The sequence below is a fragment of the Amia ocellicauda genome, chromosome 3 (assembly GCF_036373705.1).
Source record: "Amia ocellicauda isolate fAmiCal2 chromosome 3, fAmiCal2.hap1, whole genome shotgun sequence".
Lineage (NCBI taxonomy): Eukaryota > Metazoa > Chordata > Actinopteri > Amiiformes > Amiidae > Amia > Amia ocellicauda.
Genome location: NC_089852.1, coordinates 48,906,785 through 48,933,286, shown reverse-complemented (window position 1 = coordinate 48,933,286; position 26,502 = coordinate 48,906,785). Strand labels below are relative to the sequence as shown.

At 38.8% G+C, this 26,502-nt stretch overlaps 1 protein-coding gene across 4 annotated transcripts in view; it reads right to left on the bottom strand.

The window, feature by feature from the left end:
* Positions 1 to 19,964, bottom strand: part of synj1 (synaptojanin 1) — a 39,600-nt gene extending 19,636 nt beyond the window's left edge. The window contains exons 1-15 of one of the 4 annotated variants that reach the window (XM_066699819.1): positions 19,898 to 19,964; positions 17,964 to 18,133; positions 14,470 to 14,556; positions 13,467 to 13,734; positions 10,086 to 10,311; positions 9,790 to 9,873; positions 9,212 to 9,298; positions 5,352 to 5,413; positions 3,978 to 4,074; positions 3,717 to 3,889; positions 3,325 to 3,406; positions 3,069 to 3,221; positions 1,901 to 2,066; positions 1,393 to 1,416; positions 504 to 695 (exon numbers count right to left, since the gene is read on the bottom strand). In XM_066699819.1, coding sequence (XP_066555916.1) covers positions 504 to 695; positions 1,393 to 1,416; positions 1,901 to 2,066; positions 3,069 to 3,221; positions 3,325 to 3,406; positions 3,717 to 3,889; positions 3,978 to 4,074; positions 5,352 to 5,413; positions 9,212 to 9,298; positions 9,790 to 9,873; positions 10,086 to 10,311; positions 13,467 to 13,734; positions 14,470 to 14,556; positions 17,964 to 18,087 — 1,825 coding nt within the window. In that variant the 5' untranslated portion in view covers positions 18,088 to 18,133; positions 19,898 to 19,964. The remainder of the gene's footprint in view (positions 1 to 503; positions 696 to 1,392; positions 1,417 to 1,900; positions 2,067 to 3,068; positions 3,222 to 3,324; positions 3,407 to 3,716; positions 3,890 to 3,977; positions 4,075 to 5,351; positions 5,414 to 9,211; positions 9,299 to 9,789; positions 9,874 to 10,085; positions 10,312 to 13,466; positions 13,735 to 14,469; positions 14,557 to 17,963; positions 18,134 to 19,897) is intronic. The other 3 variants (XM_066699820.1, XM_066699821.1, XM_066699822.1) reach the window with 3 other exon arrangements.
* Positions 19,965 to 26,502: the final 6,538 nt, after the last annotated feature.

Here is a 26,502-nt window from a genome sequence, read left to right as displayed (position 1 = left end):
TTTAAACCAGTGATGACTCCATAAAGGTTTTATGTAATTGCCCTAAAAACTTTTGAAGCAAAGAGTACTATATTAATATATTAGTACTCCTACTGGACATCTGTGTATTTGAAAGAATGACAGACCATTGTAGTATTCAGACTTAAGTATTAAAATCCAGTAGACTTTAAAATGTAGCCCTCATATCTTTTAATGCTCACACAATATTATATTATACAATCAAAACAATCTAATTAATATGGAAGAAGCTTACTTAATTGAATGTTATGATTAATAAAATATAGCATTCTGATTTTCATATAGTGGAAAATCATGCACTTCTGTGATCATTTTTTTTTCTTAAGATCTTTAATGGTATTTCAAACATAAAGTGAATACAAACACGTCAAAATATTTCCTTTACATGTTTTAAATCTTCCATCCAGAATTAGTTCTAAATGCAGATACGTAATATACGTAGTAGGTGCTGTGAAAAGGAGAGGCTATATCTTGCTGCAGCTTACCTTGAAAATTAGGGCTCCCTGCTTTCTGGGGTGCATCCAGTAACCAATCGGTGAGGGTCTGATTGCGGAAGGCGATGCTCCGGAATTGTTTGCCCCCGTTGACATTCCATGTGCCCACAAACACCCGGACCCGCCTGGGCTTTGTGTACTTATGGTAGTTCTGGCACATGCCCAGGAGGACTCTTGGAGAAGCTACAACAGTCAGGATGACAGAAGTGCCACCTCATATTAATTATAAATGACAGCAACAAGCTCCAGTCCCTCTCAAACTCTTTTTTCCCCATGTTATTTCAGATAAAGCCTTTGTTATGTTTTAGTTGTTGCAACGACACCTACTGATAATGATTTCAGCACATTTGTCTACTTTGTTTTTTGTCCTACATTGGTTGTTTTTATGAAGGTTTAATGGTCTTTTGATACAGAAATTAAGTATTTTTCATCTGCATGCCACTGAAAATGTTTGAATGTGCAACTTTTAGGGATATTGGGGTTGACTGGGACTAAGAGGAAAAGCACAGTTTCCTGAGTTGCTAAAATGTAAATAATTGAAATGAGTAAATTATATGGAGTCTGTAGGTTCTGTATATGAAAGGCATATTAACAAATATTGGTCTATATTAGGTCACGTAATAGGGAACTTCCACTATGATCTAAAGGTTGGATGTCTTTGTCTGAAAGGTTATCTGGCAACAGGTGAACAATAAAGATGAGATAAAGCCTTTCTGGGATAAACATGTGCCAAGTATTCATGCAAGGGTAAAAATAGACAGCAAAAAGTGAAGGTTGCATATTTGCATATTTAACTGCTGCACGATTAGGTGTCATTTTCTTACAGAAAAAAGAAAAAAGCAATACATTCCAGATGTGGGTTATGATGTTAGTACTGTACCTGATTGTAAAATTGGTTCTGAAACTAACAGCGGAAGCAATAGGAAAGAAGGAGAAGAATGGTTAGACAGACCATGGATTATAATAACAGAGATAAAAACAAATTCTAGCGACCCTTAGCTAAGGCCCATTTGGAAAGCAAGCTATACTATAGTATCTCATGACAGAAAAGAAGCACAGTAACTGAAACTTCAGTATAATGGATGGGTTAATAGCAGTTGCCAGTTGCCTTTTACCTTGAGTCAGAAACCATTTTAAATAAGGAGTCCATTCACCTCTTTCGCTCATTTAGAAGCAAGCCAGTTTATGATCCCAGAAATTCATCTCGTTGTTCCTCACAGAATTCCAGTACATAAGTACATTTCTACACCTTTCTACAATTGAATCTTAATACAAATCAAGCATTTTGTTTGCTATACTAAAAGAACGCAACACAAGTGCATGACATCATTTTTTATCAATACTCAATACGGCCTTCCACAGTGTTCTTTCCATCTTTCCAACCCTACCGTATAGACTGCTGGTGGTGAGCAGAGCGCGGGCTTTGTCAGCCAGGTCACTGTTTAAAGTGCTGCCCAGCCGCAGAATATCAATGGCTTCCTGTTTGGAGCTGTCAAAAAAGTTGTTCTGGATTGTTCTTGTGACCGAGCGGGCGCCATCTTTCAGCTTTCCACCCTGGAGAAAAATAACACATGCATGAGTTTATTTCACTTGCTGCTTTTTAGATGGACCCACTGTCATTCTTCAGAAACAAACCTTCAGTTGATGTGTTTATAATGTCTATATATAGATAACTTTTAATTTATGATGACAAGTTCTGATGTAGTCAATGGACTAAAATGAACAGGTACAAGTCTTTCCTACTACTGTGATTGATTTAATATTCTAAGATGGTCTTCAAATACGGTTAGATTCAGATTGTAACGCATATTATATTCTAGCTTGTGGTAACACTTCAGCACATCAACTCACCATGTGTAAAGTGCAAGGAAAAGGGTCCCACGATAGCATGAGAGAGTAAGCAGTAGATTAGTCAGAATACATTCATTTCAATGACACAATACACTGCAACAACAGATCTATTTGCTTGATTTTGTACCATAGGAAACATACAATGCTCATAAGCATTTCATTACCATCCCTTTACCCCCCTCCATTAAACAAAGTCCTGCACTGAAACCAATATAGCTTTTATTGCGATGTTCTGGTGTTATATTTATAGTTTTTCAATACTGTTGTTAAAAAAACAACAACCAATAAAACAATTACATTCCAATATACGGCACCAGCAACAGAACATTTGCCAAAACAGACACCAGACACACTCATTGTCAACCAAAGGAATACTACTACACACTTTACACAGAGCAACAAAAATATTAAAAAGTGTTTCTGCATCCATGTGGAACATTATGGGCCTTTAATTAATGAGATTTAGTTACCTGAAGGTAACTGGAGTTATAATATACTCCTGGGCATACGAGAGACACTTTCTGGGTGTGGTCCACATCATTGGTGTATTTTATAAAGACTTAAAATAGGATCTGATGTGAACAGGGAGGGGGTTGTTATGCATCAACTGTGTTTACTTGAATTAGGAATGCAAGACTGGGAGAAAATAATGTAAAGAAAGTAAAGAAATAATGTCCCTTCGATGAGCAGCTGTGACGTGAATACCTTAGCTTTTCCCTCCAGGGCTCCCGTCCCTGCATAGATTTTACTGATGGAGTCTCCGTTCATTGACCACATGGAGCGGAACACTTCCTGAAAACGAGCCACCAGCTGGGGCTTCTCAGTCAAGCCCATATCTTCCAGTTGCTTCGACAGCATCTGAGGAGGAAGAAGAGTTCCAGTTTCTTTAGCATTGGTTTCTTTATTGTATCATTTCTTTGCTAGCAATTGTCTTTATACGTTTATCTTTCAGCTTTCCTACCTCAAGGCCAAAAAAAGCCTGAACGCTGTTGGTTCTGTCCAGACAGTCAAGACAGTTCACTCTGATGGTTCCTGTCTGGCACCTGTAAAAGGAAACATACCTCATTTGAAGCTCATTCCTGTTTTTCCTACATTTACATTTTAAATGTCTGGCTTCCATTCTTATGCATTTTTAGATCAAAATCCTTATTAAATAAGGGCATTGTGTAAGGACATGACTAAGCAAATGCTCTTTTCTGTGGTGGCACGTGCTATAGATGGCACTTCTCGTTTCCCTCACAGTATCTTCAAAGCCCATTTGGTATTTGTTTTTAAAAGTTTTCCTGCTCCAATGGATGAAACAAAGTACAAGACCTACACAACAAGAAGCATGAGCAAATATTCTCTTCTTACCGCTGAATGCCGTTTTCTCCATAGTAGAAGAAGCCGCATTCCTCAAGGAATTTGCTGATTTGGGGCTTCAGGACAATGTGGAGCTTCTCAGCTTTCCCTCCCTTGACCATCTGGTGGTAGTCGAAGTTTACCATCCGCACTGCGTTGGCATGCTCAGAGGCTTTCAAATGACTCTACAAGAAATATGCATCAATATGTATCAGTGTTCATTCCCATAGCTTTACATTATACAATATAATATGTTAACACTTTTCCTCCAACCTGGAAAGCTTTACTGAGCATGTGCTCCCCTTCCTTCATTCCCAGAAGATTTATGATGACTTGCTTGCCATAGAGTCTTCTAAGCGTACTGAAGTGTCTGCAAGAAATTCAAGATCACATTTCAAGATTTGAAATACCACCATAAAAGAAATCAATTTTCTTTATTCCTGGCTAAGGAAATCTAATTATTTTCACTGCCAGACACATGCCGTTTATGCAGTAATGCTGAAATTACTGTAGTTGGGGTTCTCTGGATAATTTCCAGCTTGAGCCAAATACGCATCTAAACATCTCACTTTAATTCTTAAGTGAGGCCAACGTCCTGCTAGCATCTGCCTGTATTGATACCACTCTGCTCCTGTGCACTTTATGCCTCGGGGAAACAAGACAGGGCCTCAGAGCTGGTGATAAAAGCCGAGTGGAAGCTCATTTCCCTCCCTGTGTCATGGGTGTGTGTTGTGTGGTTTATCACTTTGCTAGCAGACCCTTTGTTGAAGAATCCGTTGGGTTCTGGCTGTTTTTGCCTTCAAACAGGCCAAGACAGAGCTCCCTGTTGTTTTTCATCCTCTCTGACAACTTCTCTGCATTGCAGGTACTTTTGCAGCACTTCCAACTCAACAAAAAAGCAGTTTGTATTGTCTTTAAATGTGGAGTTTCAAAAGGTTTCACATCCTAACTGTGGCTTTTCTTCCTGATCTTGTTCATCGGTACCGGTACTACAAATAATTCATGTGTCCTGGGGGATTTTTAAATAGATGTCAGCAGCAGAATCTGACACAGGCTTTTATCAGACTGCCCATCAATATTTGAATATCTTGGCATTTTGCTGAGTCACAGATGATTAATGCAAAGGACGTGGTGTTGTGAGATTTCACAACTTAGTTCTGAAGGCAAAAATTTCTTGTATAGAGCTGTCTGTTCACAGGCTGATTATGACCAAAACATGTTTAAGGACAAATTACAGGATTTAAAAACATCATCCATATAAGAATTGTCCTTTGAGAATGGCAGTCATTGTAAATCATAATTTGTGATAAAACATACTTTTTGGAAATGACCAAAATATTTTTAGCCAAGGTAATCAAACACTTGTTTAACTGGATTCATTCAAATAAAAAGGTGGATGACTTAAAATTCACTTGAACTCATATCTTTTCAGACAAGAGGGTGTGTACAGTACTTCAAAAAATTAAACAGGCCCAGTTAAAATTAAGCAGCCGAGTCAGTTTAAGAAAAATGTTATGAAAGACATTCTAATGTTGTTGTAAAAGAGACGCATGCCTCATCTAAAGACTCCAAAATCTGTCATCTTGGAGAACTGCCAACTAACCTGGATCAGTGACTGCCTCTGCAGCAGGGAACAATTTTAATTACCTTTCAAAAGCCGGGGCATTCGCTTCAAAACCTCTAGACATCTTAACACGGTGTGATCCAACCTTTGGGATAACAAAAACATAAAGGAACACAGCTTGACATTAAGAGTGCCATCCTCATAAATCAATGCATAATTGAATTTTAATCGAATGTAAGAAAGGAGACCGAGGCAGCATCAGCTATCAAGTAAATTGCACTCCCCTCTCAGTCATGAACCAAATACCACATGTTTCCACGGTCAATGAAAAAACTAAAGATTAGCCATTCCAGCCATTCCTTAAGTAGATCATTTTGAAAGGGTCCCAAGGTTTCAAGAGAAAAGACAACCCTCCCATCACCTATACTTCTAAACAACACAAATCTTGACCTTGTAAAGACCAGCATAATTTAGTGTCCCATTTAGCAAATATGGTTGTTGACCCATAAAATCTTAACATGTTGTAAACCTAAAACACAAACTCATCTTTAAGAGTAATCTTCTCCATAACTTTAGATCTATTAAAACTAAATGTCTAGCTAATTACTAATTCTAAACCATGTAATAGTCACAGAAAGCTGCCACTGAATAAAATGGATAGAATTTCAGGGTAGAAATCTTGATTTAATCCAGTTAAAGATTAATTTCCAGTTTATCGTGGATGTTCTTGATTGTATATGGAACATAACACATACTAAATTGTATTCTACAGCAACTAGCACAGTGACACACAGAAGTTAAATTGTAACTGAGGCCACAAGGATATAAAAGAGAAAATTCCATCATGCTGAACTTACTGCACCACTGAATGACTATTGATTTAATAGGTATTAAAATTGTGAAAAAACTCTGATTGTCCGTGCATTACATTCAGCCTCAGAAGAATAATGCCAGAGGGGTGAAAAATAACAAGACATGTACATTGTTATGAATCATATACCTCACACATTTGTAAAGCGTTTCAGCATGCAAACCAGTAGTGTATCCTAGATACTATGGATCTCAAGAGCTGAATCTCCTCTGGGACAAAGGAGCAAAACCCGTGGGTTGCAGTGACACTAGAGAGCTAATGTTGATGTAACTTGTGACTATATCCCACCATTTTGAAAGCACCTGGTGTGAGATATTGGTATTTCTATTCATACTCTATGTTGTAGCTCTGGGAGGTGAAAATGTGCCTGCTCTGCCACATTCACAGTCAAAACAGCTCTTATCTGGACAACTTTGATGGTTTGATCTCCGGCTCAGTGAAGCATCTCCTGTTGCCTGGAAATACTTCCTAAGTCTCTTAAACTGACACCCAGTCATGTGCTAGAACAGGAAGGCTCCCGAAGTCTTGAAGATGGGATTTGAGATTTTGCTGGTTATGTAAATACAGAACGGTGCCATGGCAATCTCAGTCTCCAAATCTAATGCAACCTTGCTTGTGACAGTAGGAGCTGAAAGACAGCTTTGAGCATGGTGTTACATGTTTTTGCTAACATCACGTGATTGGTCACAAAGTCTTTATAACAGCAACTAATCAATTCAGCGCTGCCATTGTTTCTCTCAAAAAGTCTAGCGTTATTATTTGATTGCAAGCTCCCACTGCAGCATACATAGCTAGTAAAATAAATAAAGAATAAGAACACGAGTAAGGCTGCAGGGGGGCTTAGATTACAGAGTTTAGGAATAGCAGTCTTAAGCTATGAGCATAAGGCAGGTCTTTCCACATTCATTTGAATACATTGCCCTGCATTCCCCTGGTGATTCATGTCAAAGCTGAGATAAAAACAGAGGCTTTACACAGAAAGATAAGGAATGAACACAGCAGGTAATAAATCGTGTTAAAATACAGTGAAATGTACACATCCCTTTACAATGTGGCAATACTCATTGTAATCCAAATAGAGTAAAAACAACAGATCTGAACTTAGAAACACAATTTTACAAGAGAACTAAGATCGTACAGGACAGGTTGCATAAATAAGCTCTGGAAAACCAACCCCATACACCAAATTTGCATACAGTAGAATGTCACAAATCCAAGAACGAGAAATCCAAAAGGTTTCAAAATAGGTCTTTGAAGTTAATGATTGAAAGTGATTTTTTTTTCTAAAATGTAGAAGTCACGACTAGTCAGCCTAGAGTAACAATAACAAAAAAAGGAATTACAAATAGCACACAAGAAAAAAGGTCTGTGAATACATTGCCTTGTTTTTATCTATGTGCGTACATTAGCTTAGACCCACTACAAAGGAAAAAAGACTTGAGCAGAGACAGTAAATGGTAAATTATTTCTTCAAAACTACAAATAAAGACGACCTTCAGAAACCCACATGACACTGCAGGCATGTGTGCCCTGTACATAACAGTCCTTATTAATTAGCAACTCACAGTCCTTTAAATCAAATGCAGATACAGCTATAATTAGGGTGTTTATCTGGACTTGGTTTTGGAACCTGTATTTTAATTGTTACCCTCCAGGCATCACTGTAGCCATTAAAGGTTAGATATTAATAACAATTTATGAAGAAGCTCTGATTAATTAGAAAAATAGAAACTACGTATGAGGTTTTGGGTGCAATTCATTTATGCATTTAAAAGAAAAGATCAGAAAAAGCTAAAATTATTTTGTACAGCCTTCAGTAAATTCACCTTTGGACCACAAACTGTACACCATAATTTTACATCACTAAAACACATATAATCTGCACTCTGTGAATAACTCATCAGTGGTAGAGAACACTCAACTGTGAAATGTTTTTTAACACATTTGAAATGGATTTTAATAGTGTGAATAATATTTTTCTCAGATAATACCAGGCAAGCTAATGGCAAACATTTAAAAAAAAAGTTGTAATCATTGCCCAAGCAGAAAACTATGTTTTATCAATAATTCAAGCAAGCAGAAAGTTTGTAAAATTTCTATAAAGCGGCCCGTTATGATTGAATGAATGTATATACCAAGCACTGGCTTAAGAGGTAACTAGCTCTAGAGGTTGTTATTGTTAAGTAAACAACAACAATAATAATAATAATAATAATGCAAATATTAATTCAGCTAGTTTCCCACAACAGGTTTGCAGTTTGATGCAGAGTTTTAATCAAAAATGGACAAAGACCTGAAGAATGTGAGTGGAATGTCACTGAATGAAATTTAAATTAAAGCTGAAAGATGATTTACCAGTTCAACACGTAAGGCTGAAAAGTATTTGCCAGTTGTCAGCAGCCTCATGGATACAAAAAAAAAGTATTTCTTGATACAGGCATGTTTTCACACAATCCATTAAATAAAGGTTAACCAATAATGCTTCAATTCAATAGTAAACTATAATGCACTCGACGTTGTATTAATTAAACTAAGTGACACTCCAGTGCTTTATTTTGTTTGACATTACTGTACGGCTGTCATTTATTTCCTGACTATAGTATTTTTCATCCACTAATACAAAATCTAGACTCTTCTGTTGACAATTAGATATGTTTGTTGTTTTAATTTATTGATGCCTTGTCTGTAATACTATTGAACAAATCAGACGCGTTCTTAAAGAAGTGTGAGGAGCGACGTACAATGCTGTGTTTGTGAGATTGAGCTTAATTGGTAGTAATAAAATCACTGATAGAGATTGATTACGCAATTACTGCAATGGGATGATTGTGAATGCTTGCTCAAGAGAATCGGCCTCTTGGTGCTAGAGGAGTGAAACACAGGTAATAAAGCCAAGTCAAGATCAACACAACACCCTAGCTATAATTAATGCATGGTGGACAATCAGATTTTTTCAGAGAACCCAGCTTGGTCCTACTAAGCCAGGATTTGGATTTATGACATTGCACTGTATTACTAAGCTATAGAGCCGTCACCAGCAGAAGATTTTACAGGAGTTAAACGTCCAAATACCAGGTGCAGGGTTTCATCTCCTTCCTCGGTTTCTGCATGATGATTTCGATTCACATGAAACAATATTCCTTGAATGTATGACTTTTTCTGATGGCATGAATACAAAGGCATTACTCGTTGGTGTGAGAGTCAATGTGTGTTCCACAAAATGGACTGGATACATCGGTCAAAGGCATACAGTGGGGATTTTCAATTTTGTGCCCTAAAGGCCATGGTGCAGCTGGTTTTACTGGTCTCTTCACATAAGCACCTGATTCACCGGTATAAACCTAATCTGGTTAAGCAAGTGATGGAAACAGTATAAACGTACTCATGTGGAATGGAAACCAGAAAACACTAGCTTTTCAGACTGGAATTGAAGAACTTTGTCTGGCAGTATTGTTTCTCAATGACGTTTGACTTTACATTTTTGGCTCTGACTCAATTAACACTCAATTAAGGGAAGGAGAAGAAGAATTGAAGTAAAGACAACTTGAATAAAATGAGGACCTACTACTGTTCCTGAAAGACTAAAATAAATGTGCTGTGAGAATTCAAATGACGCTTTATGTCTTGCAAAAGAGGAAATGCATCGTTACCTGAATACCTGGTTGCTCCCAGAACAGTGGAATAGATCCACGGATTTGTATGAAAGAGGACACACAGTCGTCCAAGAAAATAATCTGCAGATTGATAGATACAAAATACCAAGTGAGATAAAAAAAAAATAACAAGCTAGATGTCTATAATAAAAGAAGAAGGAAATTCCATTGACGTGATTTAACATTTTAATATTGGGGGAGGGGGATGTGGATGGGGAGTATCTAAAAAAGCAACCAAAAAAATCACAGTGGTTTGAATTGGAAGAGAAGAGAGAGTAAATGGGGAAGTGTACCTGCTCCGTCTCCACAAAGTTAGCCACCTGGCCATCGTCGTTGGTTCCCCGCACGTTAAAGCGCGTCCCAGCTCTTTCGGAGCTCAGTCGGGAAATGACACAGGCTTTGGCCTGCTTGTGCCCGGCATAAATGGTCCGGACCTCCACCCCTCCACACATCAACCTCAGCAGCCAGTCGTCACAGTTCACTCCGTAGTGCTTCAGGTGAAGGTGTAAAGACTGGTTCCTGTCAAAGCCACCAACAAAGAACACATTTATTTACTAATAATAATCTTGGTGAAAGAGCAAACCCTGAAAATGTCTCTTTTGTCCACTCTCTGAGCTTTTTTCACTACTGTAGATGACCACAGTTACAATGCCCTGAATACATAAGACACTTTTTTTTTCACTTAGAAGATGATTAGCCTCTATGGGTACTTTTCAATACCAAGGTTGTCAGTTTAAGAAGGGTGTATTTAGGTGTACGTCACGCGTGCCATTACTTCAGGGGCTAACCACAAATCAAAATCGAGTCAACCACAAATTAAACACAGTAAAACAGGCTTTCAGCAGCACTTGTACTGTAATTAATTCATTAAGGCTTTCCATTAAAAGAACTGAATACATTAAAAAAAAAGTCCCACACAACACTGCAACACTGAACATGTTTGTGAGAGGCGTTTGTCCCCAGAACAGAGGTGGCTTTCAACCACACAATAAACAGAGCAAAAGACAAAGTATGCTGTATGTGTCATGGCAACTTTTGGTATTAGCAATCACCACTAAAACTAGAGTAAAAATGCACTTCTATATTTTATATTGTTTATTTGTAAACGCAGCTCCAATACTCAAATAAATCTACCCACTTTTTTTACTTCCTCTATTAGCAAAGGTTTCACAACTGTCACCAGCTAACAGAGCTATTGAACTGACTTATGCATACCTATAGGAGATATTATTGGTTTTCTTAGTAAGTTATTTATAGCATACACATTACACATATGTACCGTGATAAGTAAGTACAATTGCACCTTATTTGTTATTAAGGTGATTATCATTTTAGTGTTAATTTGCTCACCAATTCTTCCCACAGTGTTTATTATCCATTTTGGCATTAAGAGCTCAAAAAACAGGAAGAACGGCACTACATAAAGTCTCTACAAATATAGGCTATACATTAAAAAGTAAAAACAGTCATATTTACAAGAAGATTTTTTTTTCTTAATACATATTTACACCCTTACATCCAGACAAATATTTTGCTCAAATTTTAATCTGATTAAAAAAATCTAATTTTGACTCTGACAAATGAGGATATTGGAAATAAAGCACACTTCCTGTTTGTGGTTATTTTCGATTCAGTTTCCACAGCAACATCAATCCAATGACAGCTCTTTATAAAATCTAACAGGCTGTTCTATTCATGTTTTCAAATACTTTAAGCAGTAATACTATTCTATAATAGGAAAAACTCAACTTCGCTTTTTAGTTATGCATTTGATCATTATTGATTTTCATCTTTCATTATTAATTTCCCATATATATATATATATATATATATATATATATATATATATAGCGAGAGAGAGATATTTAAAACAGATTTGTTTGTAAATCTTGATTTAAAGAGCTAAATTCAAACTGCTAACAGATGTAATTTATATTAATCTGTGCCATTGTCCTTAACAAGGAAATATCTCCACACCATGTATTAAAGTACCTTTAACCAACAGTATTAAGTAAACAGTATAGCAAGAGCTTTCCAACTTATAAAAATATAAAAAGAACTGAATTTATTTGGTTGCTTATCATGCCCAGGCATATCAAATCACTTTAGAAAATGAAAGTAGTTGCCAAGTCTATAGAGTGCCTCAGGAATAAAAAGCAATATACACATAATACAAAAATAAATGCTTTAAGAGAGCTGGTATAGTGTTCCACAGACTTGGAGCAAAATTACTTAGTAGTAGGCCCACCCAGGGTACACAGCCAAGATCCCAACACTGCTACAAAATCACCAGGTCAGCAAATATCCCAGGGCAACAAGTCAACTTAAAACCCATTGGAATCCAGTAGAGACTGAATCAATGCACTTCGTATTGGATGCAATTCAGGTGGCTGCATTTTGCACTAGCTGTAAACTAGAAACAAAAAGGGAACAGGAAAAGGAGACACTTTGTTTCCTGGCTTCTGCAAGAAGAGCAAGCCCCGTAAAACTTCTGAAATGAATTGAGAACACGTCCAAACTGGTTTGCATTTCTCAATTTTGATATCATGCACAACAGGTCAGCTACTCCCGAAATAGAATATTTGCATATTATATACAGCACTGCATTGTCCTTCAGTGATGCAATGCTACTATGACAATTTGCAGTAATTCCTGCTGATGTAAGGAGTATTCAGAATACAAAGATATTGAAAATACTATGTGCTTGTAGATGTACTAATTGAATATAACCTATCCAATCTTCAGAAAGCTTGTTAAAATGGTACATATAACGTGGGTGCAGTGTGATTGATGTCTCACAGTCTGGGGAGTGTGTTTTGGGCAAAACACTTAGTGGCGACGGAGGAGACTGCTTCATTAGCCAATGAGGAGCCTGTTCCTCCTCAGTTGTTCTGCAGCAATCAGATTATACATCTGCCGGTGCTGGCACTGCCTTCCTCACGAGGCCTTTCTTGGCAGCCTTACACGATCTCAGGATTTCTTAAACTCCTGCGGATGCATTTCTTATCCGTGGTGCAAGTTTTTACAATCCACTAGTTGAGTGATTTCAGAGGTGCCAGTGTTGTGTTTTCTGACACCGACAAAGAGGGCCTCTCTGTATTTCTGTGTGAAATCAAAGGCAATCTTTCAGGTTATTAGATTTCCTTCACTCAACCTGTCTTGCTAATACTACAGACGGAAACAGTAAAACATTTAGACACTGAGTATAAAAAGCTCTCCACAAAATATATCCAGTCAACCCTTTGACATGTGCCAGCTTGGGATGTTGACAGTAAACGCCTTCTTAACAGAAAACTGAATGTTTCTAGTCTGCACAGAACTATGTTTTTGGCTATAATGCTTATTAATACAAATTCACATGTTCAAGTTCTGAAAGCATTCCACTGAAAACCATTTTACCCATCATGCACCCCATGCATTACTTTCCATTTAACAAAATAATTACTGCAGCCATTGTACATTATTTTTTTCACTCCTGTGTCTTAAAGAATAAACACATTTACATCAGACTCCTATAAATTGCATTGACATAATATCGATTATAACCTCTTCAAGCAAGTAATTATACTAGACACAATGCAGAAAAAAATAAGTCTAGTACAGCTTTACTTATTCACAATTGGTGGGAAAAACAAATATAAATTTGTCAAAATGTAACAGACCTGAAAACTCACCAAAAGAAGCGGTTGTCCGTGGTGTCCTTCTTTATCCTGCGGTGGGCGTTCAGACTCAGATCCATGCTGACTCCGCTGGCCGACCACGCGAAGTAGAAGCTGCCCGAGTGCAGGACCTTCCGCACGTCCGAGATGCGGTCTTCATCCGTAGGGTCGTTCCTCAGGGAGACAAATTCGGTCGAAGTGACTCGGAAGACTTCGGAGTCTTGGACCTTGCCAACGGACATGCACCCCGAGACCAGAACCAGGCTGTGGAGCATGGCATCACCTGTGGAGAAACGGAGTGGAGACGGAGGGCAAAGGTCAAGTATGAGTATCTAATAGTACTTTGGGTTTATGGTTTACTGTGACATCACACTTTTAAAAATTAACAAGGTGGGCCACAAGGACAGAAATAAACAATTTGGAAGGGAAGAGAAGGATATTGATTTTTTGAATCTGTGGCTGCTTTTAGGAAGTGAATTTTACACAGTTCTCCAACTTATTGTTCTTAAATATAATAACTTCAGAGTCTCTTCTCTGAGCTTTTGAAAAACATGTATTGTTTAGTGATTATTTCATGATTTGAATTTCCCAGTTTCACAAAAAGGAGGGATTAAATGTTTTTTCGCACACTGTCAACGGAACACTTGAAATCCTTGTAATTCAAGGGCTGTTGACCCATTTATTTGCTACAATTACACATATTAAGTTTTAATCATACTCAAATAACCCTTTATTTTATTTTCAACCCCTATATAGGGACATTTTTTTATGTGTGTTACAATATGGGCCCTTTGCCTGCACATGAACAGGAATTAGCTACAGCTCTAATTACCTATAAATGTGTAAGACTTCGGAGCTCAAAGTACACCAGTTTCCATAAAGGTGGAAACAAAGTCAATAGTGAATTTGATTCTCAAATAATGACGCTGCACGCAATATAAAGACCTCACAGAAAGATAAAATAATTGCACACTGAAGAATGGGTGTCAACATGAATATTTTAACAACAATGACTCACCAAGGTTAAGTCTTAACACTCCCAAGATCCCATAGGCATCCAGCATCTTAGTGTATGTACTTTTAATAGCATCCTTCTCTGCTGCAGCTATATAAAGAAAATATTTAAAAGGCAGATTCATATATTATTTATTACATTGCAGCTCACAGAAATCTTTGGGCACTTGTTAAACATTTTGACTCTTGCCCATTTTTTGGAACTCGAAATGAGTGATTTACCAGTTGCTACTTAATTTATTTAAACACTAACATCATCGTCATCATTTATTTACATATTTAAAAGATAGATGCTAAAAATACATCTGATCCAGGTATATAAAATGTATTAAACCAAACAAGTAAGATTTGTTTTAATTGGATCAGCGATATTAAGACATTAGATAATATCTTTAAAGAAAAGAAAAAAATACACAATTTCCTTACAAGTATTATGATTTTGTGCTGTTGCTTTATCTCCTTCAAGAGCTCTACACATTAATAAATAATTCATGTTAATTGTTAAGACCATCCAAGAACCTGAACTCTCCTATTACGTGACAGTCATATATAACATTTATAAAACGTAGCTGTCCTGAGAAGTCAATCACTATTATTTTAATAAAATCTTCTTCAGTTGACCTTTAAGTGGATTACTATACATCTATATATGTATATAGAGAGAGAGAACCTTGTGAAACCTTGTCACTAAAAGACCAAAAAAAAACAAGAAAAGAGAAAAATGTATAAATGGAGCCGAGAACAAACAAAAGTAGTTGCCATCATTGAAAGAGTGAACATTTTGAAATGGCAAGGGCTGGAGGCTGAACACATTGCAGAAGATCGGGATGAAGATGGAAAAAATGAACTATAGAATGGGTCTCAAGATATGACAAAAGACCTAGAAGAAGACCACATAAAAGATGGGAAGATGAAATATGGAGCTTTGCTGGCCTGATCTGGAAAAGAGATGCAGTACATCGAAACAGCTGAAACATCTTGCCGTCATCCAGCAGTGGATCATTAAAGGCAATGATTATTATACATATTATGTGTGTGTGGGTGGGGGGGTATAAATAATAACAGTCTAAAGTTCTCAAACGTATATTAGAGCAATTTAAGTAAACATATGCATTGTTGGGCATTGAGGCTTGCTGAGAAAAGCTGAGAAAATGGATGTTCATAAAAGAATGTTCCTGGATTCAGGTAAAGGAATACAGCAGAAAGAAATTCAGGAAAGAGAGGTCAGACAGAAATGGCAAAGGACAGGTGGGTGTATGGCTCTAGGAAATGCTGTGGCAATAAGACATTTGAATAATCCCACTATAAACAAGGTGAGCAATGGTTTCGAGGGGCAAGAAAGGCAGGATAAAGCAAAGGATCCTTTTATAAAAAGTTAATCCTTTGACAAACAAGAAGAGATGATTCAGTTGACTTAGTTTTCTAAACAATCCACTCTCATAGTACCTGCGACACAGGGATTAAGGGAACCTAACACAACAAAATATTAGATTTAGCAGATAGTGAAGGACCATCCTTTACTGCTTTTACGACTTTTTTCCTCAAGAAACTCAAAGGATCATCACAGTATATCCTTGTGTACATTTTCATATCCTGAGGTTCAGCTCTGAATGATGTACAAATACTGCTCTCTTCACTGATTTCCAGCATCTTTTCCCCAGCCTGTCACAGCCCCCTTCCTCCTCCATTAATAATAACACAACTGAATGTAAGAGCTTTGCATGACTTCGACATTATCGTGGGCTGTTTCGGTAATTCTATTTACATTGCAGACTCTGTTCAGCGGTAATGTCAAATTTAGGAAGAAAAAAATTATCAAAAATCTGTGTTATATGTCAGGGGAACATATGCAACAGGGCGCTCTATCTTCATTAATGAGAAAACATATTGGCCTGCATTACGGGTCACTTATCTAGCTTCTACAGGGGTATTTTGATTTCTACCTGTAGAATTAAATAGAATTAAGTGTCAGTCCTTTATATCGGCCTATAATGCATTCAGAAGATTAACATTTCAGTATAATATCATACGATATATATCATCAATGACCTTCTTTATCTCTGCTACTTACTGCCATTTTACAATGTTACACTGATTTTGCACATTTTGTATCTGTAGGCATTCAACAGTAAGAATTGCTTTTCAAAGTAATATGAGCGTACATCTTTAGACCTAACTCTTATACACTCACCTAAAGGATTATTAGGAACACCATACTAATACTGTGTTTGACCCCCTTTCGCCTTCAGAACTGCCTTAATTCTACGTGGCATTGATTCAACAAGGTGCTGAAAGCATTCTTTAGAAATGTTGGCCCATATTGATAGGATAGCATCTTGCAGTTGATGGAGATTTGTGGGATGCACATCCAGGGCACGAAGCTCCCGTTCCACCACATCCCAAAGATGCTCTATTGGGTTGAGATCTGGTGACTGTGGGGGCCAGTTTAGTACAGTGAACTCATTGTCATGTTCAAGAAACCAATTTGAAATGATTCGACCTTTGTGACATGCTGCATTATCCTGCTGGAAGTAGTCATCAGAGGATGGGTACATGGTGGTCATAAAGGGATGGACATGGTCAGAAACAATGCTCAGGTAGGCCGTGGCATTTAAATGATGCCCAATTGGCACTAAGGGGCCTAAAGTGTGCCAAGAAAACATCCCCCACACCATTACACCACCACCACCAGCCTGCACAGTGGTAACAAGGCATGATGGATCCATGTTCTCATTCTGTTTACGCCAAATTCTGACTCTACCATTTGAATGTCTCAACAGAAATCGAGACTCATCAGACCAGGCAACATTTTTCCAGTCTTCAACTGTCCAATTTTGGTGAGCTTGTGCAAATTGTAGCCTCTTTTTCCTATTTGTAGTGGAGATGAGTGGTACCCGGTGGGGTCTTCTGCTGTTGTAGCCCATCCACCTCAAGGTTGTACGTGTTGTGGCTTCACAAAAGCTTTGCTGCATACCTCGGTTGTAACGAGTGGTTATTTCAGTCAAAGTTGCTCTTCTATCAGCTTGAATCAGTCGGCCCATTCTCCTCTGACCTCTAGCATCAACAAGGCATTTTCGCCCACAGGACTGCCGCATACTGGATGTTTTTCCCTTTTCACACCATTCTTTGTAAACCCTAGAAATGGTTGTGCGTGAAAATCCCAGTAACTGAGCAGATTGTGAAATACTCAGACCGGCCCGTCTGGCACCAACAACCATGCCACGCTCAAAATTGCTTAAATCACCTTTCTTTTCCATTCAGACATTCAGTTTGGAGTTCAGGAGATTGTCTTGACCAGGACCACACCCCTAAATGCATTGAAGCAACTGCCATGTGATTGGTTGGTTAGATAATTGCATGAGAAATTGAACAGGTGTTCCTAATAATACTTTAGGTGAGTGTATATCCCACAGAGGTAGCACTCCACAGACCCACAGATTGATCACAGCTTTAAAAAGGGCTGCAAGTCACTGGCGGGTATCGGATGACTGTACTCACACAGAACTGCGACAGCTCCAGACTCAAACATCAGGCATTCTTCCCGGTTCCTCGTTTCTACAATCACACTGTAAGGAGGAGGATCTAGCTTGTGATAAATCCGATATCCTTTGCTGAAGGCCATGATTTGAATATTATTTGTTTTTCCCAAATCGGTTAACAAGGTACACCTGAAATGACAGAATAAGAGATGTTGCATTCATTGTTGATTAGAACAGGGTTCCACACTTGAGCATGTCAGATATTGCTGAAAGAACATAACAGAAAAACAAAACCTCAGGCTGGTTTCAATGACGATTTGGGGGAACATCTGAATGTTATAAAAATGCATTTCAGGGCTTTGAGGTTATAAAAAACAACAACATATTAATACTAACACAACTGCTACATGTGTATTCAATCCTGACACAATGACATCTATCATCCAACCAGTATTCAAAGTATTCAAAGCAGGGTCACAGGCTGCTTCACGTACCACAGAGCTACTAAAATGTCAGTTAAAATGTGTACTCCAGTGCAGATGACCCCCCAGCATTAGGAAGTCATGTTCAGATTAATGGTATGCAGCAATGGTGCACTGGTCAAACTGTTCACCTCTCCATAACCCACTGAGTTTTAGTGAACAGATGGAGTTGCGATTCATCAGCAAAATCAGCTGGCCGGGCAATGACAGGACTGAATGTCAACTCTGGCGGTCAAGACAATACCAGACCTGCGTCTCCCACCAGCGAGAAACAAACCACGATGTCACCTGAGCCTCCACTTCACTGCCAATTCTCATACATACATTAGAGGCCCAGTGCAATATATGCCAATTTCAAAAGCTGGCACAAGAAAATAACATCTAGTCACAGTCATTTGTCTCATTGATATCATTAGATAAGTCGTAGTCACAAGTATTAAAACCAATGTATTTGTCAGAGTTTGTTGATCACTGATTCAGCCTAGAAAAGTGGACATGCTCTGTGTATGTAAATGTATGACGTCACTCCATTGAATACTGTAGTTTACACACCTTCCCTATACTTTAGTCAACTGGAAATCCTTAGTTTTCCCCGGGCTAAGTCAGTTTCCAACTATACACAGACACAATTGTTAAGTAGCCCAAGTATGGTATCATTTATAAGATATATAAAAATATATGAATCATCGAATAACTGTTATAAGAAGGGCGTTATCTTGAAAACAAACGGTCGCATTTCTGGCTGAACTGCGCAGACACATATAGCTGATCGACTACCTTCTGGCTATGTGGCCATTTGTGCTTTTATTTTAATAATTCATCAGCATTAAACAATATACCGTTTCTATGTGATATTTATATATTAGAATGAGGTTACAAATAAATAAATGCAAGATTGTTCCACTGTATTATCTATGTACTTGTTTATTTATTATGATAAATATATAAATAACACTAATCCGGCCTAGTCTGAACTGTCATGCAGATGATACTAGGCTACAATCAGTTAATGTATATGCATGGATTTAGAAAACGACCTGTTTGTTATAAAACTGGCGTTAATGTTACTGTAAAATGAAGACAGGACCAGAGACATCTCTCTTCAGAAACACATACAAATATCAATATTGAAGCCCTCCTTCCCATTGCTGCAATGGTATAGTATTACACAGGGAAATGTTGCCACTGCAGAAATCACTGCATCCCCGCGTCTTCATTCGTTTAATGGGAGCTTTTATCCAGATCCACACCGGTGTTCCGGCTTCATTTTGTGTGAAGACACTACTCTGTCATTCAGTATTACTGCATTTCGTCCCCTTACATCCCGTCTGCTGTGTTTGGAAATGACATCTGCCACACATCTGTGCAGCAGCGGTGACTGCTGAACAATGCAGACTTGGCATTCAATAGAAAAACTCCAGCGGACACATTAGAAAGGATATTTAGACCTGTGATGTTTCAGGCTCCTTACCTTCTTTCTGTTTTCCTCCGCCGGATCTGTCAGTCTCCGATCACTGTGGACACGGACTGTCGTCCCTCCCACTGGGGACATGCGACGTCACGTCCGCAGCGCATTTCCCTCCTGCTTTACCGTATAACCTAACAAAGGAGAGCACCAACTTTTTGGAGCTAATTACTTGGCAACTGTTTTGCACGACACAATGTCAAACTATCCAAGGTGATGCAAAGTGCCATCCTAAAGGTTGTGGGAACAAATATGTGCAATATTACAGTGGAGATGTGTTTTCTAGGCCGAGTCTGGAGGGTAATGTACACTTAAAAAAAATGTGTTTGAAGCAAGTCAAACTTGACATGTCAACCACTGTGTGCTCATATGGAAACAACATATGTCTGACACACATTAAACTATATACACCGATAAGCCATAACATTATGACCACTGACAGGTGACATGAATAACACTGATAATCTCATTATCACGGCACCTGTCAGTGGATGGGATATATTAGGCAGCAAGTGAACATTTTGTCCTCAAAATTGATGTGTTAGAAGCAGGAAAAATGGGCAAGTGAAAGGATCTGAGTGACTTTGACAAGGGCCAAATTGTGATGGCTAGACGACTGGGTCAGAGCATCTCCAAAACTGCAGCTCTTGTGGGGTGTTCCCGGTCTGCAGTGCTCAGTACCTATCAAAAGTGGTCCAAGGAAGGAAAAGCTGTGAATCGGCGACAGGGTCATGGGCAGCCAAGGCTCACTGATGCACATGGGGAGCGAAGGTTGGCCCATGTGGTCTGATCCAACAGACGAGCTACTGTAGCTCAAATTGCTGAAAAAGTGAGTGCTGGTTCTGATAGAAAGGTGTCAGAACACACAGTGCATCGCAGTTTGTTGCATATGGGGCTGTGTAGCCGCAGACCAGTCAGGTTGCCCATGCTGACCCCTGTCCACTGCCGAAAGCACCTACAATGGGCACGTGAGCATCAGAACTGGACCACGGAGCAATGGAAGAAGGTGGCCTGGTCTGATGAATCACGAGTTCAAGGTGTTGACTTGGCCTCCAAATTCCCCAGATCTCAATCCAATCGAGCATCTGTGGGATGTGCTGGACAAACAAGTCCGATCCATGGAGGCCCCACCTCACAACTTACAGGACTTAAAGGATCTGCTGCTAACGTCTTGGTGCCAGATACCACAGCACACCTTCAGAGGTCAGGGCTGTTTTGGTACCTACACAATATTAGGCAGGTGGTCATAATGTTATGGCTGATCTGTGTATACAGTGGGGGAAAAAAGTATTTGATCCCCTGCTGATTTTGTACGTTTGCCCACTGACAAAGAAATGATCATTCTATAATTTTAATGGTAGGTGTATTTTAGCAGTGAGAGACAGAATAACAATAAAAAAATACAGAAAAACACATTTCAAAAAAGTTATAAATTGATTTGCATGTTAATGAGGGAAATAAGTATTTGACCCCTTCGACTTAGTACTTGGTGGCAAAACCCTTGTTGGCAATCACAGAGGTCAGACGTTTCTTGTAGTTGGCCACCAGGTTTGCACACATCTCAGGAGGGAATTGGTCCCACTCCTCCTTGCAGATCCTCTCCAAGTCATTAAGGTTTCGAGGCTGACGTTTGGCAACTCGAACGTTCAGCTCCCTCCACAGATTTTCTATGGGATTAAGGTCTGGAGACTGGCTAGGCCACTCCAGGACCTTAATGTCCTTCTTCTTGAGCCACTCCTTTGTTGCCTTGGCTGTGTGTTTTGGGTCATTGTCATGCTGGAATACCCATCCACAACCCATTTTCAATGCCCTGGCTGAGGGAAGGAGGTTCTCACCCAAGATTTGACAGTACATGGCCCCGTCCATCATCCCTTTGATGCAGTGCAGGTGTCCTGTCCCCTTAGCAGAAAAACACCCCCAAAGCATAATGTTTCCACCTCCATGTTTGACGGTGGGGATGGTGTTCTTGGGGTCATTCCTCCTCCTCCAAACACGGCAAGTTGAGTTGATGCCAAAGAGCTTGATTTTGGTCTCATCTGACCACAACACTTTCACCCAGTTCTCCTCTGAATCATTCAGATGTTCATTGGCAAACTTCAGACGGGCCTGTACATGTGCTTCCTTGAGCAGGGGGACCTTGCGGGCGCTGCAGGATTTCAGTCCTTCACAGCATAGTGTGTTACCAATAGTTTTCTTGGTGACTATGGTCCCAGCTGCCTTGAGATCATTAACAAGATCCTCCCGTGTAGTTCTGGGCTGATTCCTCACCGTTCTCATGATCATTGAAACTCCCCGAGGTGAGAGCTTGCATGGAGCCCCAGATCGAGGGAGACTATTTTGTGTTTCTTCCATTTGCGAATAATCGCACCAACTGTTGTCACCTTCTCACCAAGCTGCTTGGCGATGGTCTTGTAGCCCATTCCAGCCTTATGTATGTCTACAATCTTGTCCCTGTCATCCTTGGACAGCTCTTTGGTCTTGGCCATGGTGGAGAGTTTGAAATCTGATTGATTGCTTCTGTGGCAGGTGTCTTTTATACAGGTAACGAGCTGAGATTAGGAGCACTCCCATTAAGAGAGTGCTCCTAATCTCAGCTCGTTACCTGTATAAAAGACACCTGGGAGCCAGAAATCTTGCTGATTGATAGGGGATCAAATACTTATTTCCCTCATTAACATGCAATTTTTTGATTTTTTTGCTGTTATTCTGTCTCTCACTGTTAAAATACACCTACCATAAAAATTATAGACTGATCATTTCTTTGTCAGTGGGCAAATGTACAAAATCAGCAGGGGATCAAATACTTTTTTCCCTCACTGTATATGTTACATTTATATGCCCGTTATATTTCTAATTTGTATTTTATATGTGTATATGTATAATATATGTTTATATATAAACTATATGTTGTTTTGGCACAAAATTGCCCCCTTTTTGTATGTGCAATATATTTGTCATGATATTATGTGTTTGTGTATTTAGCATATATTCCTCTCCATATATGCCATTTGTGAAGTTATAGAAATGAACCATGTAAAAGATAGTACAGTATCGAGACTTAAACTGAGGAGTGCCATGCCATTCCACAGCGTACCAATGGAAAACTCAACAGAATAATGTCACCCTTGGTGTTTCAATGCCGTGCAGAATATTCAAGTTATTAGAGATGGTGTGTTTGATATTTTTGTTATCTAAGATCCCTAGGTCTTGGTCTCCAAATCTAGACTTTGTTTTTGACAGTTTTTTTTATTAAAAAATGGCCTCCCAGTTTCCAAATGTGCATATATATACACTCACCTAAAGGATTATTAGGAACACCTGTTCAATTTCTCATTAATGCAATTATCTAACCAACCAATCACATGGCAGTTGCTTCAATGCATTTAGGGGTGTGGTCCTGGTCAAGACAATCTCCTGAACTCCAAACTGAATGTCTGAATGGGAAAGAAAGGTGATTTAAGCAATTTTGAGCGTGGCATGGTTGTTGGTGCCAGACGGGCCGGTCTGAGTATTTCACAATCTGCTCAGTTACTGGGATTTTCACGCACAACCATTTCTAGGGTTTACAAAGAATGGTGTGAAAAGGGAAAAACATCCAGTATGCGGCAGTCCTGTGGGCGAAAATGCCTTGTTGATGCTAGAGGTCAGAGGAGAATGGGCCGACTGATTCAAGCTGATAGAAGAGCAACTTTGACTGAAATAACCACTCGTTACAACCGAGGTATGCAGCAAAGCATTTGTGAAGCCACAACACGTACAACCTTGAGGCGGATGGGCTACAACAGCAGAAGACCCCACCGGGTACTACTCATCTCCACTACAAATAGGAAAAAGAGGCTACAATTTGCACAAGCTCACCAAAATTGGACAGTTGAAGACTGGAAAAATTTTGCCTGGTCTGATGAGTCTCGATTTCTGTTGAGACATTCAGATGGTAGAGTCAGCATTTGGCGTAAACAGAATGAGAACATGGATCCATCATGCCTTGTTACCACTGTGCAGGCTGCTGGTGGTGGTGTAATGGTGTGGGGGATGTTTTCTTGGCACACTTTCGGCCCCTTAGTGCCAATTGGGCATCGTTTAAATGCCATGGCCTACCTGAGCATTGTTTCTGACCATGTCCATCCCTTTATGACCACCATGTACCCATCCTCTGATGGCTACTTCCAGCAGGATAATGCACCATGTCACAAAGGTCGAATCATTTCAAATTGGTTTCTTGAACATGACAATAAGTTCACTGTACTAAACTGGCCCCCACAGTCACCAGATCTCAACCCAATAGAGCATCTTTGGGATGTGGTGGAACGGGAGCTTCGTGCCTTGGATGTGCATCCCACAAATCTCCATCAACTGCAAGATGCTATCCTATTAATATGGGCCAACATTTCTAAAGAATGCTTTCAGCACCTTGTTGAATCAATGCCACGTAGAATTAAGGCAGTTCTGAAGGCGAAAGGGAGTCAAACACAGTATTAGTGTGGTGTTCCTAATAATCCTTTAGGTGAGTGTATATATATATATATTTGTTTGCTTTTGTTTCCCTAGATGTATGAGGTGGCGTTTAATTAAAAAATAACAGAAAAAAGAAATCATATACCAAAGTGGATATATCATATAGCAGAAAAACAAAAAAAACGTAAACCAAAGTGGATATATCATATACCAGAAAAAATATGTCAATCTGCAAAAAAATATATATATCAGAAATAATATGTCACGTTTCACGAAAAATATATACCAAAGTGACATGGTGGAGATGTTGGGTTGGACATGCGCAGTGTGCTCAGGTGGTTAGAGAAGAGAGTGGATCCATCACAGGGTCACAGGCATTAGAGCCGAATGCCGAATTAGCCTATTAATAATAAAGTACAGCATACAATAAAACATAGCGAACACAGTATATACTAGCCTCAGAGTGTACAACTGTAAACTTTAATTTAGGCTTCATGGATGGTATCTTGATTAACTCGATTTCTCCCTCATTCGGCTCTAAAGTGAAGGATCCACTCTCATCTCTAACCACCTGGGCACACTGCACATGTCCAACCCAATATCTCCACCACGTCACTTTGGTATATATTTTTTGTGCAACGTGACATATTGTTTCTGGTGTATGATATATCCGCTTTGGTATATTAATTTTTGTTTCTGCTATATGATATACCCACTTTGGTATATGATATATCCACTTTGGCATATGTTTTTTTTTTTCTGCTTTGTGAAATATCCACTTGGTATATGATTTATTTTTTCTGTTATTTTTTAATTGATCGGCCCCTCATATAGATGTGCTTAAAAATAAAGAGATTAAGTAACCAAACAGTACTAATCCATATGGAACAAATGTGTGATCCTTATAACTTTCATATTCCAAAAACTGCCCCCTTTGTGGTATATTTAATATATATATTTCCATATATCTCTTTTAAGTGTTGAAATACATATATGGATAAAATACAGAGTGTTTTTCAGAGTCAGTAGAAAGGTCTCTTTAATGTCCTAAGTTTTTATTACTGTGACCTTAATTGCCTACCTGTTAGCTGTTAGGGTCTTAGCGACTGTTCCACAGGTGCATGTTCATTAATTGTTTATGGTTCATTGAACAACATGGAAAACATTGTTTAAACCCTTTACAATAAAGATCTGTAAAGTTATTTGGATTTTTACAAAATTATCTTCAAAATGCAGTGTCCTGAAAAAGGGACATTTCTTTTTTGCTGAGTATATATTAAAATATAAGATTGTTTTGTATAGGAAATTTCACATCGTAGCAGATTTTCCCACTGTAAAAGCTGGCTCCTTTACTTATTTTGTGTAACGTACACAGTTTTAAGCATGCTCACCCTGACAAGAGAGTCACTTTCTTTATGTTTATGTTGACCTATGTATAAATATAAGTCATTGTGAAGTAAATAATAGATATGCCTTGGATATGGTGCACATCTGTAAAATCTGAAACCACTCATGGAAGATACATATTAATAAAGGAAACAGAACACCAGTCCATATGAACTGAATTCTGCTGACAGATGTCTTCTCTGAATTTTCCTTAAACAAGTCAGCACATCTGCAGATATCTTGCTGCTTACATTCCTAAAGAAAATGAAGTGTAGGCAAACATCTAACACATGTAATCACAGTTTAGACTGCAGCGAAACACTACTACAAGAAAACAAACAAAACAAACCCTGAAATAGGGAAGCAGTATTTCCTAAGTTGCCGTGGGTCACCGAGGGACACAGTGTTGCTTTGCTGAAATAGAATGACTTCATCACAATCACAGTTAGAACAAAAGCATGTGACACCTCAGACCAGACATTTTCAAGAGATAAGCTGAGATATTGTATTAACTGAACTTAAAGAGAAGGAAAGGTGTAGCTGGGGACTCATCATTCATCATGGGAGCCTTATCTGATTTGGACCTTGCCAGGGGCGCCAACTGCAGACCAAGAGCAGGGATTGGGTCCAGTTGTCATGGTTCAACCTTTGAGCTGATAGCACAGGTAAGACTCTGGGTGTAACTGGGTGAATTGCAGCACTACTCTTCTGTTTAACAATGCTGGAATCAAGTCAGACAGTGTCTCCAACAGAACTGTATTGCATTGCAA